This window comes from Phyllobates terribilis, unplaced genomic scaffold (genome assembly GCF_046119375.1).
Source record: "Phyllobates terribilis strain yellow unplaced genomic scaffold, ASM4611937v1 Scaffold_5308__1_contigs__length_52615, whole genome shotgun sequence".
NCBI classification, from domain to species: Eukaryota; Metazoa; Chordata; class Amphibia; order Anura; family Dendrobatidae; genus Phyllobates; species Phyllobates terribilis.
The window spans coordinates 11,404-29,328 of NW_027368056.1; the positions used below are offsets into that span (position 1 = coordinate 11,404).

At 34.6% G+C, this 17,925-nt stretch overlaps 1 protein-coding gene across 1 annotated transcript; it reads left to right on the forward strand.

Moving 5' to 3' along the window:
• The first annotated feature begins 8,815 nt into the window (after window positions 1-8,815).
• Window positions 8,816-17,370, forward strand: LOC141249988 (exportin-7-B-like). The gene is made up of 28 exons (XM_073669854.1): window positions 8,816-9,056; window positions 9,310-9,470; window positions 9,976-10,038; window positions 10,161-10,278; window positions 10,410-10,519; window positions 10,636-10,731; window positions 11,142-11,265; window positions 11,694-11,761; window positions 12,282-12,368; window positions 12,506-12,655; window positions 12,735-12,821; window positions 12,911-12,967; window positions 13,073-13,194; window positions 13,270-13,357; window positions 13,782-13,886; window positions 13,973-14,077; window positions 14,156-14,208; window positions 14,290-14,353; window positions 14,449-14,586; window positions 14,695-14,807; window positions 14,897-14,990; window positions 15,110-15,329; window positions 15,543-15,673; window positions 16,444-16,590; window positions 16,709-16,837; window positions 16,928-17,026; window positions 17,109-17,147; window positions 17,233-17,370. The coding sequence occupies exons 1-28, from the start codon at window positions 8,816-8,818 to the stop codon at window positions 17,368-17,370; spliced, it is 3,147 nt and encodes a 1,048-aa protein (XP_073525955.1).
• Window positions 17,371-17,925: the final 555 nt, after the last annotated feature.

The window sequence follows — 17,925 nt, forward strand, 5'->3', positions numbered from 1 at the left end:
TATAATATACTCTCATATCAGATGATTAAGTGATATATATATCTTGTATGATATAGCTGTGAATAATTAGACGTTCCAAATATTTGAGACTCAAATATTTCGATGATTGAATTATCCATTGGGCCTATTCTTTTTGTTGGGATTAGGTGGATGCCACAAATAAGAATCTATTGATTTTGATTTTGATTATCAATTTTTTTAGATTGAGTATTATCCATTGGACCTATTATTTTTGTTGGGCTTAGGTAGATACCACAAATAAGAATTTATTGATTTTGATTATTAGTTTTTTTAGATTGAGTATTAGATGTGGGCCTTTTACATAATTAGGGTATAATTAATGTGTATTAGGATCACATTTAGTGTTTTTTGCATCCCCTAAGATTATAGTATGCTAGCGATGACATGTCCGTGCTACGCACGGGCTATATTGTGTCATTCTTTTTTTTTAAAGGAAAATTACTTTTATTGAAGAGCTGTATGCTTCGCACGGGCTTGTGTTTGGGTTGTTGGATCTTTGTATAGGTGAAAAAATATAATTGAGGCGGCATTCTCCTTAGAAGTTAATAGAATAATTTGTTGCTTTAACATACAATGTGCATTGTCGGTCAGGCACATACTTGCAATTGAAACTTTTTTTATTATGTAACTTGTGTGACTATGTGTGATACTCCATGAATTATTGTACATTACATTATTTTTTATTAGGTATGTAACTTTTCGTTGTTATTATTTGAGCCTATTTTTTTATAGTTTTAAATTCCATTTCATCCACTATATTAACTAACATCGTAAAATGACAACAAAATATATACACATATTAAGAATTGAAGGTACTAGAAAAGGTGGAAGAAAACATGCAGAAGAATAAAAATTTATAGGAATAAATTGACATTAAGTTTGACTTCGGTTTGATATTGATCATCTTTTCCCAATTATAAAACCACTCAATTTTTTTATTCATATGTATAGATTCATGGTGATGGCCGCTCTTATGGGACTGCACGCGTGCATTCATTTATGTATTTATAGAGTGATAGAGGTTATGCTTTGACTTCTGCAAAGAAAGGTAGGAACATAAAAAGAGAAAAGGTTTAAGGCGGTTTTGAGAATGAGAATATTTAATTGTACTAAAGGATATGAAATGAATTACGTGGAGTCTTGGAATTCAAAGAGACATGAAGTTAAATTTAATTAATTTGACAATTTATTTTCCATAATCAAGTAGAGGGTTAATACAATTTCTATTTTATTTGAGAGTTTTTCATTTTTCTTTCGCATTTATTTCAAAAATGATCAATAATGAAAATAAGGGTATGTTGAGAAATATGCTTAAAAAACTCAACTTTATAAGGATTGTGATATGATATGATGTATAGATTCATGGTGATGGACTCTCTTATAGGATTGTATGTGTGTGTTCATTTATTTATTTATAGAGCAATGGAGGTGATGCTTTGACTTGTGCAAAGAAGGGTCAGAACATAGGAAGAGCAAATGTTCAATGCGGTTTCAGAATAAGAAAGGATGGATAAGAAGTGAATTATGTGGACTCTTGAAATTCAAAGGGACATGAAGCTTAATTTACTTAATTTGACTATTTATCTTTCCTAATTGAGTAGAAGGCTAATGCAATTTTCATTTTATGTGAGAGATTTTAGTTTTTCTTTCACACTTATTTCCAAAAAGATGAAAGGTTAAAAATGAACGATTTATTGGAGAGGAGAAATCCCTAGCATTGAGGGATAAGAGTGAAGCGATTCCCACATGCGGGTTGTCAAACTCGAGTTTCCCTAAAGGAAGAGAAAAGGAAAACGAAGTGAGGGAGTCAACTACAGAATTAGCTTCCTTAAAGACATAATAGAAACAGGTAGTCCAGTTCTTGCAGAGGAAGCCATAACACTCATATATCAAGCTAGAAAATGGGTTATGTGTTATAAGTAAAAGTATTTTGAAATGCATGGGCTTCAATGTGCATGCCATTTCGTTTTTAAAGTGCATGTACATTTTACTTGTACATAAGAATTCAATTGAGAGTGTGTGTTTTATGTAGTGAGTGCATGTGAATTTCAAATAGCGTGCAAACTTTTTTAAGAATGCATATTGTTTAACTTGTGAGTCTATGTTTTTTGGGTTGGATACATATCAAGTATTTTTTTTAAATGTCATGTAGTATATGATAATAAAGTAGTATCAATTGATATAAATTAATTATTTTTCACAATAACTAAGAATTTAATGAATTATGCACATAATAGTCAAACAAAAAAAAAGAAATAAATGTAAAAACGTTTCATTATAGTGTGTTCGATATGTATATCATAATAATCATGGATAAAGAACAAAGATGTTATTCAAAGAAATCATATACATGATATGCATTTTATGTAGAATAGGTTAATCGGGTGCGGACTAACTTTTTCGTGCGGACTGTGCGGACTATGGTAGTGCACCAGTATATTACTGGATAGTGCACCAATGCACTCCTAAAAAGTGCATCAATGCACTACTATAGAGTGCACCTGGCAGTGTACTACTATAGAGTGCACCAGTAGTGTACTGAGGAGTGCACCAGTACACTACTGAGGAGTGCACCAGTAGTGTACTTAGGAGTGCACCGGTACACTACTGAGGAGTGCACCAATAATATACTAAGGAGTGCACCAGTGCACTATTGGGAAGTGCACCTTAGTACACCGAGGAGTGCACCAGTACCCTATTGAGGAGTGCACTAGTAGTACACTGAAAGAGTGCACCAGTAGTACTATTGGTAGTGTATTGAGAGTGCACTAATAATATGCTGAAAAGTGCACCAGTTGTGATAGTCCGCACCGAAAATTAGTCTGCACCGGAAACGTCTTCGCAAAATTGTTGAATATGTATAAAATAAAATTTATGAATAAAAAAAAAGACAAGGATGTAATGATGATGCAACCTCATTGATATAAATACATATAAAAAATATAAATAATAGTCTTGACGAAAATAAATAATAATTTTCTAAAAAGGTAATAACACTCTAAGTATTTATGTAATAGTTAGGGGATACTAAATTACTACATCAATCAATTCATAAAGATGTCAAAGAGAACAAATTTTTATAGTTTTGAATTTGAGTAGTATCGGATTCCAGTCGATTAGTCGAAAAACTTCTTCATGTAACACTACTAGAAAACACCTTTTAGTGACGAAATTAAATTCCGTCTCTAAATATGCTAAATAGCGATGGATTTCACGACGGATAGGGTACATGTTGCACATTCTTCTAAACTCGAGATTAGCGACGGATTTTCCGTCGTTGATCCGTCACTATTTTGGCGACACAAAGGGGTGCCTAGTTTTCAGGATTAGCGACGGAAAATTAGCCACCTAAATTTTAATGAAAATTAGCGACGAATTCACTAATCCGTCGCAAAAAAGAGGGGACGTATTGAGATTTAGCGACGGACGTCCCAATTCCGTCGCTAATTAGGGGACGTATCGAGTTTAGCGAAGGACATGAGACGTATCGAGTTTTAGCGACGGACGACCCTAGTCCGTTGCTAATGAGGATATAACGCGTTTTAGCGACGGACTTGGGCCGCCCATCGCTAAAATAAAACCCGATTCCACTTTCTTTTCTTCGTTCTCTCAGTTCTTCAAACCGTTCTCTCATTTCTTCGTTCTCTCAGTTCTATTCTTCTTCGATCTTCCTTTCCTTCGAGCATCTCCTAGATCTATCTCCTCTTCGAGCTTCCTTCTTTTGAGCTTTCATGAACAAGTTCCGATGGGGAGAACGATGAGGATTTTGACTTCCTTCTTCCATCGAAATAGGTCATCGACCCGATGGAAACGATATAAAGAAGCTGTCCTCGAGCGCCCCAAGGCTCCAGGTTTGCCGTCTAATATTCTGTTTTTTCTTCTCACCTAATTCTATATTGTTTTTATTTATTTGATTGATTGGAATGGAGGTTGTCAAGTGAATTTTGCTTACTGTTTTAATGATTATTTTGTTGAGGAGTTGATAAGACGAACCAAAATGACAACAAAATCATTATTTAGCTTACATGTATGATCAATTTATTGTAATATGATTCTTTTTCATTCTTTAATCAACAAGGTATTGTCTTTGGTTAGAAAGATACAATGATAATGATGGTATATGAACTACAAAGTCAACTCCTTTCTTTCATTTTGAATTGCAAGATTTGGTGTATGTATTAAAATACACGAATCACTAAGTCATGCTCATGACAACTCTGCTATTTCTCGTCACCTCCACCCATTGTTATTTTCTTTGACAGCTATGCAGATCACAAGGCCATGGATCCAGAATAACAGACAATGCTTCTCGTCGTGGTTTATTCTTCCAATCCAGTAAAGGTATTGGTTTGGTGATGGTGGGGTTCTTATAGTCTAGGAGTTGTCTTCTAAACATAAGCCTAAATGAATGATTTGCAATTCATTATTGTGCATTTTTCTGCAGTTAAATTCCATTTAGCAGCTACACTGCCATTCAGGATCCGGTTCATTAAAAGGGGTTATGCATTACATTTTAGTAATGCATATATAAACCATTCAGGCACACGTATAATATCTATTGCACAAATCTGACAAATATTTGTAGAACAAGCACAAACCTAGAAACATACACTCGATTACACTACATCATATTCTTGGATCCATGTGTCAGGTAAACTAACATTCTTTCCAATTTCCAAGATATCCTTCTTTGTTCAATATACTTGGATTTTGCTTACTGGGCTTTGGAAGGAAAAAAATCATTGTCAGTTTTTGGGTGTACTGTAGTAGCAATTACATGTATAATTGGACAATACTTCATACTTGGTGGATATAGAAAGTGTGAAACTAGATTCTACCTCCTTTGTTATTCTGCATTCATGTTTTTTTTGTTGATTTGTTGATCTTTTGCAACAACAAGTTGGAGTGTTCTTAGCTGTAGTCATATATATGCATAATCCTTGAAGCTTGATGGTTATAGTGCTTAGTGAGAGCATTTACTGATTTGTATCCATATTGTAATTTTCTTGTGAAGTATTAACTTCGTACCGATAATACCATGTGTTCATACATTCTTTTTCCTGCCTATGAACTCAATGTTGAATAGGAAGTAACACCATGGAAGCAAAGGGTGCAACAAACCCATTCAGAGAAAACAAAGGTGCAGTTCTAATGATTTGCAAGACATGCGGGAAAAAAAGATGACCATTGGACTTCAAGACGTCCTTACATGGATCTCTCAACTCCAACCAACACTTTTGTTGACAAGCCAGCAGATTCTACTACAACTTCTTCTAAAGGAGCCTATATTCCTCCATCACATATATAGGGGCATAGAAAGGCCCACAACGAGAGGCTAATTTACACAAGCTCTTTAGGCCGTTTGGATCTATTACTCGTGTGTTTGTCCCTATCGAATCATTTATACGAACTATGTTTGTAATGATTTGTATGTTTGTTTAAATGACAATGTTGGATTTTTCTTTTAATTGACAATGTTGCATTCAAATCATTTGTACGGAATAACGACGGATGACGACGATGTTGAGATAGATGTGTGTCCAAATAAAGACGACTTTTGCGTCGGATTAGTGACGGACTGTCGTCGCCATTTTGCTCACACGTCGTTCGAGACTATTGGATTTGGTTATGGATTTCCGTCGCTAAATCCGTACCAAAGTGTGTCTCGTCGGAGTCGTCATTTGCGACAGACTTCCGTCGCCAAATCCACCGCTGATTTGGCGACGGACACCGGTTCCGTCGCAAAATATTTTTGCGACAAATTATACGAGACAGAAGCCGTCCGTCGCGAATTCGTTGCTAATTAAAGTTAGCGACGGATGCCATATGATTAGCGACAGATTTTATAGTAGTGTAAGACCATGTTGGATTAGGGTCAAATCATGTGATATTCAGGTAGAGCGAACATACCGAGATTGTCAAAATCATCATTTTGATAATAAATTTATCACTAAACACTATTATCGTTGATCTTGTGCATAAAGTGCTAGTTATTTCTAATCACCTTCAAACAAACATATTAAAATGATGTAAGAATATTCACTTTAAGAGTTTATGTCTTTTGATCTTGAAAGTGCATGTGAAGTGAGTATTTACATATAAATTTTTACCTTGAAAATATATCTGGAACATTGTTTATGTAAATTATGATGTATTTTTTTACAGGTAAACAGAAGACTTTCATAAAAAAAACTGAAGTCATATAAAAAGATGATTGTGAAAAAATCATGAACAAGTCCAGATGAGTTATGGAGACCTAAGAACTCATGTCGAGGAAGAGACAGATTCACAGTCGATACATCAGAATGAAGGAAAGCCCCCTAGCAAAGGGTATAAATATTAACTGTCTTGGACATAATAAAATTTGCATCTTTGTTAGCTTTTCGAAAGCAATGAGACAAATGCATTGGAGTGAATGATGAAAGGAGACTTCTAGCTTTAATGATCTTTTTAATTTTTCAAGACACTTTTCATGTACCCTTCAATGTTGTGCATGTCTTCTTACTCTAAAGAATATGCAAGTTGACATTGTGTATGTGAATTCCATAAAATATACAATCCAAAACCAAAAATGGCAAATAACATGTATTTCTATTTTTTGTATCTAATATGATTTGTTTAACCGACACAACGATAAAATCATATTTTAGATTTTACCATTTATCTTGAATTATATCTTATAAGATTTTCTGGCATATGCCCTTACTAGCCAAGTCGACGTGGCTCCACTGGTATGGGGTATTTCCTTCTTACTAGTTTACCCATGTTCAACTCCGATGGGTGGCATCTCCAAATTAGTTAGAATGGGATCACCTTAAAGAAAAAATCTCGATGACAATGACAAAAATATCATTGTTTACATTTTACATCCTTAATATAAGGAGTTAACATGTATCTCATATATGCTCAACAAGAAAAACTAGAGATTATATTTGGATTTCATAATCATTATTCAAACTTTGAAATCTTAGTTTGAATTTTCTCTTACTTCTCTCCAATAACGCATGATTGTGTTTAGAATTAAACACAAACATAAACACGGATTTAGATTGAAAAACTCTCCTTTTTATTTCTCTCATTTCAAAATTTTTCACCCCCTTTTACAAATGGGTTAGCAGATCTATATATAGGAAAAAGGGGAGGGTGTGCTTGTGAGATGCCCGAGACAAGTGTCGCGTACCCATGCTGCACGTTTTTTTAATTGTCCTTAGGCGTCGATCCTTGATTGGACCAAAAAGGGGTCTTGCTTCGATCATGTATCGCTGTAGTGTAGACCACGTTAAGCAGGAGGTCAGTACGAACAAGGGGTCTACTCTGCCATGACAGCGATTGGCTTAATCTGTATTAACTTATCATTAAAGGAATAAATATCGGCTAACTGTGCTACTTTAGTATCGCGATCTATCAACACAAACAATCTATGTGTATGTAAACTAATTATTTATAAATACAAGTAAGCCTGGTTCACAAGCGAGTGTGATAAGTTTTTAAAGACCCCTACTAATGTTTAACATATATTGATAGAGTGATTTGAACTTCCCGAGTTGATAATAGAATCAAACATGATTTTCCTTTTATACTCTCCATTTAAAAATTTGGTCACCAAATATGTGTGATATTAAGAGGCCAATAATAGAAATAATATATATTATTTATAATATAAGTTCAATAAGAAAATAATTATTAGATACACCGGATGATATCTAGTGAATTAACTTGTATAAAGGATACAATGAACCATACCCTTGATCTAGTAATTTGACATTACTTTCTATTAAGTGTTTCTATTTAGAGGAGTTTGATTCCTTCTCAAGAAATGTCTACTTGCAAGATGACCAAACCCGTAAAAGTACAAATACGAATTACTCTTGCAAGTATGAAAATATTTTTTCGTAATCTTACTGCCCTAATTCAAACTTATATTTATGAAATTGTTGAGTTTGAATTTTCTCATAAATGTATTGACTAGTTTGAAAATTAGGGACTCGTACTCATCCATAATGATGCTATTGATAGATTTATTCTGATCGATAATTTGTTATAATTTCCCGTATCAGTAAAAAAAAACTTATATTTATGAATATTTTCTTAATTTGATAAGTTATATTTTCTTACCTAAAATCGAGCAGGCACTCCAATGTGGGGCCGGTCTCCTTACTCCTTAGCCACCGAAGCAGCAAAGTCGGCTATTCTTTCGCCTCATTTCGCCTGTCACCTACGGAGTATAAAAGACCCCCGTTTCTTTAGGTTTCCTCTCTCTCTCATCATCCTCCTCTCTCTGTTCTGCCCGAAAAATAACGCTCCAATAGATTCCAGATTGTAAGACTTGATCCTTCTCTCTCCCTCAATCAAAACCAAGACTTCATCCCGCTGAGTTTTTATTCATGAAAATCAAACTGCTGTTGACATTATCTGTTGTGAATTGTTGTTCCAGGTCTGGAGTTGCCCATAGCATTAGACAACCATTTCTGGTGTTTATTCTGAGTAGTCATTCTTTGGTCCATCTTGTAACAGAAAACATTTCAATTTAGGTTCTGTATGTGTATCGATATTCATGAAAAAGACTTATGTAACTCCATACCTATATAGATATGCGACTTTGACGATTATTTGATCACATTTCATGAACCTCAGTGCTTTAGCCATTATTTAAACTGTGATTTATCTGCTTTATTTTCAACCTAGACCCAAATTTCGAATTTGATGGTAAATTTGCAGATATATTCAGCTAATTTGGAAAAAAGGAGAGGAGGTACTTCTGTTCGTTGCGTGAATCTATCTTTGTTGGATCATCATGGAGAATATGGTACAACTTGAAGCACTTTGTGAAAGGCTGTACAACTGTCGTGATTCTGCTGAACGAGCTTTCCTAGAGAGTACTTTAAAGAATTTTTCTGTTGATCCAACTTGCATTGCACAATGCCAATACATACTAGGCCGTGCAGGCTCTCCTTATACCGTGTTGTTGGCTAGTTCAAGCTTGATGAAGCAAGTCACAGAGAACAAGCTCCCATCACATCTCAGGCTTCCGATTCGTAATTTTCTTGTTTGCTAATGGCGTAACTTTCTGATTAAGCAATTCCAAATATTCTATATGTATTATATTGACAAAAATCGCTTGATCATAGAACATACTCTTATCAAATTAATTGCAATGTAATATGGAAGTTTTCATCTTTGGACTTTAGGCTCTCTAAATATTGTCGTAGTCTGTATATAGTTGCCGTTATATTATTTCTGTTAAATTGCTGTACTTACTATTCTTTAACCTCTCTCGTGTATTTGAAGGTGATTGTCTTGTAAATTATCTGGCTTCTAGAGGGCGTAACTTGGAGTCTTTTGCAATGACATCATTAATTCAGCTACTCTGTCGTGTGACAAAGTTTAGCTGGTTGGATGATGACAGATTTAAAGAACTGGTAAAAATTTGTGCAAGTTTTCTTGATCAGGTAAGCTTCGCTCTGCATCTGGCCTTTTTTTCCGTGATATAGGTGCTATCAATTAAAGATACGCTGCTATTCGGTTCTTATAACTTGTATAATTACTATTAAAGATATGTTGCTTTTCGATTCTTTTTGGTTTGTTCTTTTCTAAATCATGATCCTTTGAGTTTCCATTGTAGGATATGCCCTATTATCAGGAGTAAGTCGCTGTTTTATTACGTCATTAATTTCTTGTGCGGTATTTCTCCTTATCTTTATGTGAACATACATAGACATCATTAATTCTATTTGTCGGTATGTGTGGACTTGCATCTTATCGCCTGTAGTACAGTTGTATATATTTCTGATGATTTTTTGGTTTGTCGTTTTCCGAACTATGATGCTCTAATATTTCCATTCAAGGATGATGGCTCGTAAGTTGGAATATGTTTTTATGCTATTAATATTGTTTGCAGTAGTTTATTTTATTATGACCAGATACAGGCAGTGATGTCATCAAGTTTATTTACAGGAAACATTTCAGTATGAGATAGGACTGAAGATATTGAACCAGCTGACCACTGAGATGAATACAGTAAGCTTGAGAAATCTTATACCATATGCTCGAATCCTTTGAGTTGCATGACTAAGTAATTCTGAAGTTATTTTATACTACATTCTCTTTGTATCTGATTCGAATTTACAATGATTTGTCAGCAAAATCCTGAATTGACCTTCATGCAACATCGAAAGGCTGCAATATCTTTCAAAGATGACTACCTGCTTCAAGTATTTGAAATGTCTCTCGCTTCGCTGTGTAAACTGAAAAGTGATGGTATGAATCTACCCGGACTTTTTTTTATCTTCTTTTATTCCTTTCTATGAAATTGCATGCTCTAGCTTATCTTTCTTGTTTGGATTCTAATTCTTATGCAAATTGTATATCAACTATCTTAATGATTGCAGCCCGAACAAAACTTCAAGAATTGGCTCTTTCACTTTCTCTAAGATGTCTGTCTTTTGATTTCACTGGAGCATCTTCTGATGAAACGTCAGATGAGATTGGTACTGTTCAGGTAAAAGTTTATCCTCTAATTTTACCTTTCTGAGTTAGTTTGAAGAAGATGTATGATCATTAATCACCTATACTTTGTTGATGCTGTAAGTTGAAAATGTTTTTGTGGTTTCACAGGTTCCGTCCTCCTGGAGACCAGTAATCGAGGAACTGTCAACAGTGCAGGTCTATTTTGACTATTATGCAATGTCTAAACCTCCTCGTTCAAAACAGGTTAGCTTAATCTCTTTCAGTGTATTATGATAATCTGTAGATTTTCTTTTCTGATTTTTCCCTATCTATATACAGCAATAGCATGTTGAAATAAGTAAATTCAAATTTATCAACAGTTGATCTGGTCTTGCTCATCATGTGGAACCTAACTCATATAGGTTGAGAAAGCTAATTTATCTACAGATGAAGGTCAAAATAAGGTTTCTAACCTTGAGTTTACTAAAAAAAGTTGCATTATATTAATTCAGGCTCTAACCAAATCCTTCATGCATGCCTTGTATTACTGTATATATTGAAGCTCTCTTTGGGTCATTGCTTCAGCTTATTCTCTGCTCAAAGAGGATATTATCATTTGCATAGTGACATTTTAGTTGTTGCAAACCTTTGTTCTGACTTGCTTTTATTTTCAGGCTCTGGAATGTTTGGTGTGGCTTGCTTCTGTGAGAAGAACCTTGTTCACAACTGACTCATCGCGCTTGAAATATCTGGCCGCATTGATGGCAGGGTCTAAGCAAATAATGGAAACAGGAAGAGGTTAAATGGATGATGATACTTATTTTTTCCCATCTTTTCCAATTTCTATTAATGATATCCTACTTGTATAATATATCTATTTATTTGAATGCTTTGTAATGTAAGGATCTGATCGTTTAACCTCATTCAATCTCGACTTCACAGGAACAATATTAAAATAGTTAGAGGTCTGCTAGTTCCAAGTCTTTGCTTTTGCTGTACTTGGACTTTACACATGGCATTAATACCATCTTATTTCTATTTTGATTGTGGCAAGTTAAATTACGTAACTCTAGAAAGTTGACAGTCTTTATCCTTCAGATACAATTATGGATTTTTCGGGCATTCACTGAATACCATCTTCAAAAGCTACAAGATCCTGGAAATAGTCAAACCTGGGAATCATTTTAGAGGATGTGTAACCTTTGTCTTCCATTTGTTGATTTTAGGTTTGGATGATCATGATAATTACAATGAGTTTTGTCGTCTCCTTGGACGTTTCAAAGTGCATTATCAGGTATGCCAGCATCATTCCTTTCCATTAAATTTAGCCAATTTGTTTGGAAATCGTACTCCTACTTGTGTAGTCAGAACATATGGAAATTTTGATGTTCCCTATGAGTTATGAGTTATAAAACATTCTTTTACTTTAAATTACATAAAATTAGTATATAAGTAAATATTTTTACGGGCATTATTTTATTGGATTTCACGGGCATTACTGCTAATTTTATAATTTTTACTAAGCAAACCCATTCTCTCCTAAGTCCTGCATAAGCGAACCCTTTATGTCATTCATGCATTGATCATGAATTGCTATTATGACTATATTAGGTTGCTTTTTTGAACCAAGACTTGTCAATACACTTATCATCATGATGACTGTGTTCACGTGTTCAAAATAGCAATCACATTCTATGTAGCATAGCTCATGCTTCTTATTGAGAGATAATATCTTATCTAAAATCTGGCTTATACTAATAAAAAATGAACCCGGTGGTTATGATGTTATGCTTTTTTGTGGGCATTGATTTCAGCTTTCAGAGCTGGTGAATAGGGAAGAATATGGTGGTTGGTTGAATTCAGTGGCAGAGTTCACTGTGAAGTCCTTACAGTCATGGAAGGTTTTTTTTAGCTTCTTCTACTTCTCAATAATTCACAGATTATTTAGCTTCTCCAATAACAGTGAAAATGGAAAACTTTTACTTGTTTGTACATAATCCTAATCAGTTGTTATTACTAATTGAACATTTGCTCTTAGTGGGCGAGAAGCAGTGTATACTATCTACTTGGGCTGTGGTCTCGGATGGTAACATCCCTGCCCTATTTTAAGGAAGGCACTGCTCACCTGGAAGATTATGTTCCCATGATTTTGCAAAGTTTCATATCTTCAAGATTTGATTCTCTTCAGGTTTGATGCACTAAATCAGCTTATTTTGTAATTGTTCTGTTCCTATCTTTTCTGGGGTGTAATATTATGTTTTGGGCAGGGTGAAGACATTTCAGAAGACCCTCTTGACAATACTGAAGTGCTTCAAGATCAGCTTGATTTTCTGCCACATCTATGCAGATTTCAGGTGTGTTGTCTAATGCCTCTTAGACTTAGTTTGTATATTCTGAAGCTGTATTCCTAATGAAATTTGATATATTTGTTCCTGCTTTGCAGTATGAAGGTTGTGGAACCTACATTATGACAATTATGGACCCAATTTTGCAGGCCTATGTGGTATTTCGACTATCTTGGATCTGTTGTCATCTTTTCTTTTAGCCCCCACTTAGTTCTCTAATATGGTTGCATGTATCTCTACAACTGCAATTATCTGGGCAGAGTGCAGCAGGAATCCAGGATAATTTCAATACTGATAAATATGAAATCTTGGAGCACCAACTTGCTTGGATAGTGCACATTATTGCAGCCATTCTTAGAGTTAAACAATATTCTGGCCCAAGGTAAAATAAATTATTATAATCATTTAGAACATTATGTGAAGATTAGTAATCTTATCATGTTGTTGCTCCTGGCAGTGTGGAGCTGCAACAAACAATAGATGCAGAACTCTCAGCTCGTGTATTTCAGTTGATAAATGCTATGGACAGCGGAGTGCACTCTCAGGTATTGTGTAACGAAGACTTCTGCAGTATTCTTAAATTTTGTTGCTGGAGAAAGATGCTAGAGAAAGTTCATAAGCGTACGTAGTGAATACAAAAATGAGGAACTTTTGGATCATTTTGGAAAGTTAGTAAGCAGAATATAAGTTTCTAATACTTCTATACTCCTCACCTGCTCTCTGGTTATTATTGATAATATTTTCGCCTGTTACATTGCACATCACATCCTATAATCATTATATATCTATTTGGTTGAAGTCATTATTAGGGTGTTACAGGTAGGGCTAGGTTTTTTTGTGTGCTTATATTATACTTCGGTATTTCTTGCATTGGTTTGTTTCTTCAGTATTCATCTTTGTTTTGACTGACTTGTCAAAGAATGCTTCTTATGCATGCCTTGTTGTATTTTCTTCCTTTGCTTCATGCAGAGATATTCTGAACAAAGCAAGCAGAGACTTGATCTTGCAGTTCTCTCATATTTTGAAAGTCTCAAGAGGTCTTACATAGGTGATGATGCAATGCACGCATCTAAGGTATATATATTTGAGAAAAAGGACATTATTTGACTACATCTACTAATGAAAAAGGTTCTAGTCTTATTTTTATCATTTACTTGCAGCAATTCTATGTTCGACTCTCATCACTCGTTAGATTGCATGACCATCTGTTGGTCTTGAATGTAATGATTCAAAAGCTAGCTTCAAATCTGAGGTTTTATGTAGAGGTAAATGTAAATTTTGTTATGTATAGAATCAGTCTTTCATATGCAGGACTTCATCCTCTGATTTTATTTCTTTTGCAGAGTAAAGAGATCATCGATCAAACTTTGAAATTCTTCCTGGAAATGGCATCAGGGTTCGTTTTTCGTAAGAAATTTATTATTTCAGTTTTGACTTTTGAGGTCATGCTTGCCGTAATTATGTGAAGCTTGAACAGGTATATGACTGCAAAGCTACTTCTGAAGCTGGACTCAATTCAGTACATCATACTGCACCACAGTGTAACATAATTCTCTTCTAATGATTTCATTACTGCAGTTTTAAACCTGATATTACACGTAACAATGAATACTGATTTAATTGCTTCTCCATCTAGCGAGAGCACTTCCCATTTCAGGAAAATTATGAGTTAACTTGCTCAAGAACAACCTTTTACTATGCCATCAGCTCACTTATGTTTGCAGACGACAATCTCTCAGTTACTTTTAAACGCTTCATGGAGCCACTCTGGCAGGTAGTGCAAACATATAATTGTTTTCGTTTAAATAAAGAAATAAGATTCTATAAAGGACATATACTTTCAACAAAAATAAAACTAAAAGTTCAATTATATTCCCATAAGGTTTCGGTGAGTTTAGAGCCAACTCCTGATTCGTTGTTCCGCAACGACGGTATAAAATACGCATTAATTGGGTTGGCACGGGATCTTAGAGGAATTGCAATGGCTGCTAGCAGGTGATTGATTACATAATCCTTTCACATGGCATGCTTCTCATTTAACAAGAGGAATTGTAGTGTCTATAACAGTGTCCTTTTTTTTGCAGCCGCAAGACATATAACCATCTTTTCAATTGGTTGTATCCAGCACATATGCCTCTTCTCTTGAGAGCTGTGAATCAATGGGCTGATACTCCTCAGGTATGGAACTTACCTTCGACAAATTACAACTAGATTTTTATTTTTATTCAGCAGTTGATTGTGGAGATGTAGCACATTATGATGTATGAATCATGCTGATAGGAAATGATGCTGTGCAGGTGACAACACCAGTGTTGAAATTCATGTCGGAGTTTGTGCAGAATAAGTCTCAGAGAATAACATTTGATCCTTCATCTGCAAATGGGATATTGCTTTTCCGGGAAGTTAGCAAGTTTGTTGTTGCTTATGGATCAAGAATTCTCTCATTTCCAAATCAGAGTGACTTATACACCTTTAAGTACAAGGGGATATGGCTTTCGTTAACCATGTTATCTGCTGGTGTGTGCTACAATTCATTTCATACTATATATCATAGCAAACTCCCCTCTCTGCCTCCTGAATAATGCTTTTATTTTCTTCTTCCTTCTGAAAAATGAACACTGTATGAAATAAGATACATACTGTGAAATATGAATCTCAACATATATGATTTCTTTTATAGTTATGCTGTTGCTGTATTCATCTCATGTGCCCATTTCCCTGAAATTGCAGCTCTTTCCGGAAACTATGTGAACTTTGGTGTGTTTGAGTTATATGGTGATACAGCAGTGTCTGATGCTCTTCATGTTGCAATAAGGATGGCGTTGACAATTCCGTTTGCTGACATTATGGCATATAGCAAGGTATTTTAGATGCCACTTATTCCCCATAAGCTATCTCTCGTGTCTTTTGCATGACTTATGTGGATACTAGTTTAACCCGCATGCCATGGACGGAATTTATCTAATATTTTTTTACTTAAAATAAATAATTTTTTAGATATATTATAATTTTAAAATATATATTAATAAATAATGCTAGTAAAAATATCATATTGAGTCACAATATAAGTAATTATCTTTCTCATAGATAAAAATAATGATTGTTTTTATATAATACTTTCGTTATAATTGTGATTGTGTGTATTCTTTATTTTAGTCATTTCCCATTTTTCTTTATAGGGTATGTTTATAATCAAATGTAAGAAAATGTTGGATTCTAGTTCTTTCTCTTATAGAGATTTTTTTTCTACCTACTGTTTTCTTTTATTAAGTCAGAGTATCTTAGTCATATAATAGTGAAGGAAATGTTTATAATTTATGCTACGTATCTGTCAAATTGGATGCCATGTAATTATAGTCCAAAAATAACAATGCTCTTAAAATTTGACACGATTAGAAAACTGTTAAGAATTAATGAGAAGATGACATGTGTCCAAATCAATGAAAGACTGGCACATAGGCTGTTTTTCGTGTAGATGCAGCAAGTTATGCCCCAGACTAAATCATTTTTAATCACCATAAACTCTATAAAGCCTATTTTGCTACTGAAATGAATTGTTGCAAACATGCAATCACACATATAAGAGGTTATAATCTCTTTCCCTTGTCCTTTACGGTTCTTCCGTTTTCAGGTCACAAAAGCCTATTTCACTTTCGTGGAGATAATTCTCAGAGACCATATCAAATTTGTTCTGAGTCTCAACACAGACACTTTCTCATATATTGTCAAGTCTCTTGAGTTAGGCCTTCAGGCTTTTGATACAGGTGTTGTATCTCAGGTGAGCATCTACATAGACGACTTATTAAAGCTTGCAATTTATCACTATCATTTATATTCCAGTGAAAAGCATGGAAACCTTTTTCATTTTTTCAATTAATTAAAATTATACTTTCCAGTGTGCTTCCTCCATTGATCATTTGGCAACTTGCTATTTCAACCATGTTGTGATGGGAGAGCCGCCGGCTTCACCTGTTGCAATAAATTTCGCGAAGCATGTTTCAGAAGGTCACGACGTCTTCCCAAGAGTGAGTTTTATTTCTAATACATATTGCCAATATCGTTTTCTCTCAGTGATGGACTATCTAGTAATGTGAGTGGATCTTATTCAATGTCAGATACTCAAAATGATATTTGAAATGCTTCTGTTTCAAGACAACAGCAGTACTTGGAGTCTTAGTAAACCAATTCTCAGTTCGATTCTCATGAGTCAAGAGGTAATTGTATTAGCCTTTGCTTTTATGTGCTATATTGCTGGAAAGGCGCATATTCTAACTTAATTTCCTTTATTTCTTATAGATGTACGCCCATGTGAAAGCACAGATCTTGGCTTCATTGGTAAGTTTTACTTAGTTTTTTGAATAGTGAGGAAAACTTGGGAGCTTTTTTTTTGCTATACTGACAGAATTAATCTGTAATCCAGCCATCAGAACAACAGCTTAGGCTTCAGCAGTGCTTTGAGAAGCTTATGGAAGATATTAGCCCAAACCTGGAACCGAAAAACAGGGAAAAGTTCACACAGAATATGGTGAAATTTAAGACTGAATTTCGTGGAAAATAGCTTGCAGTGACGGACTTGAATATCATGCTGTGGAAAAACAAGCATTGATGTACTGTTAATTATAGTTTTTATGTTTTGTTACAAAATGAAACTACATGGTGATGGTATGAATAGTTATGAGCAAGGGTAGAGGTTTGTTGAGAATTTAGCTTTGTGCATATCTTATAAACTACATAAGTTAGTTTCCTCAGAAGCTTGTGTATAGTCGATTGATTGATTGGTTAATTGGTTGATTGTAAGTGTGGGCAGGTTTCCATAGTATTTGTTAAATTGGAATTACATTAATACCATATTTACTTTGTCTGAAGAACAGTGTTTGCCTATTGTTTCTTCTACACTTGATTGGTATCCATCTGATGTAGATACTAGTAATTGTTTAATCTTTCACTCAACGATATGCTGTTATTTCGCCAGCATATTTTGCTTGCTGGCTATTCTAGATTTGCTCTCTTCTCCGATTTGGTACCCCCCATAATGAGTACTTGGAGTGTGATTTAATCTCAACATACAGCTTCCAGTCTTTTAATGGTGGATCTCTGATTATCCATCTTCTAT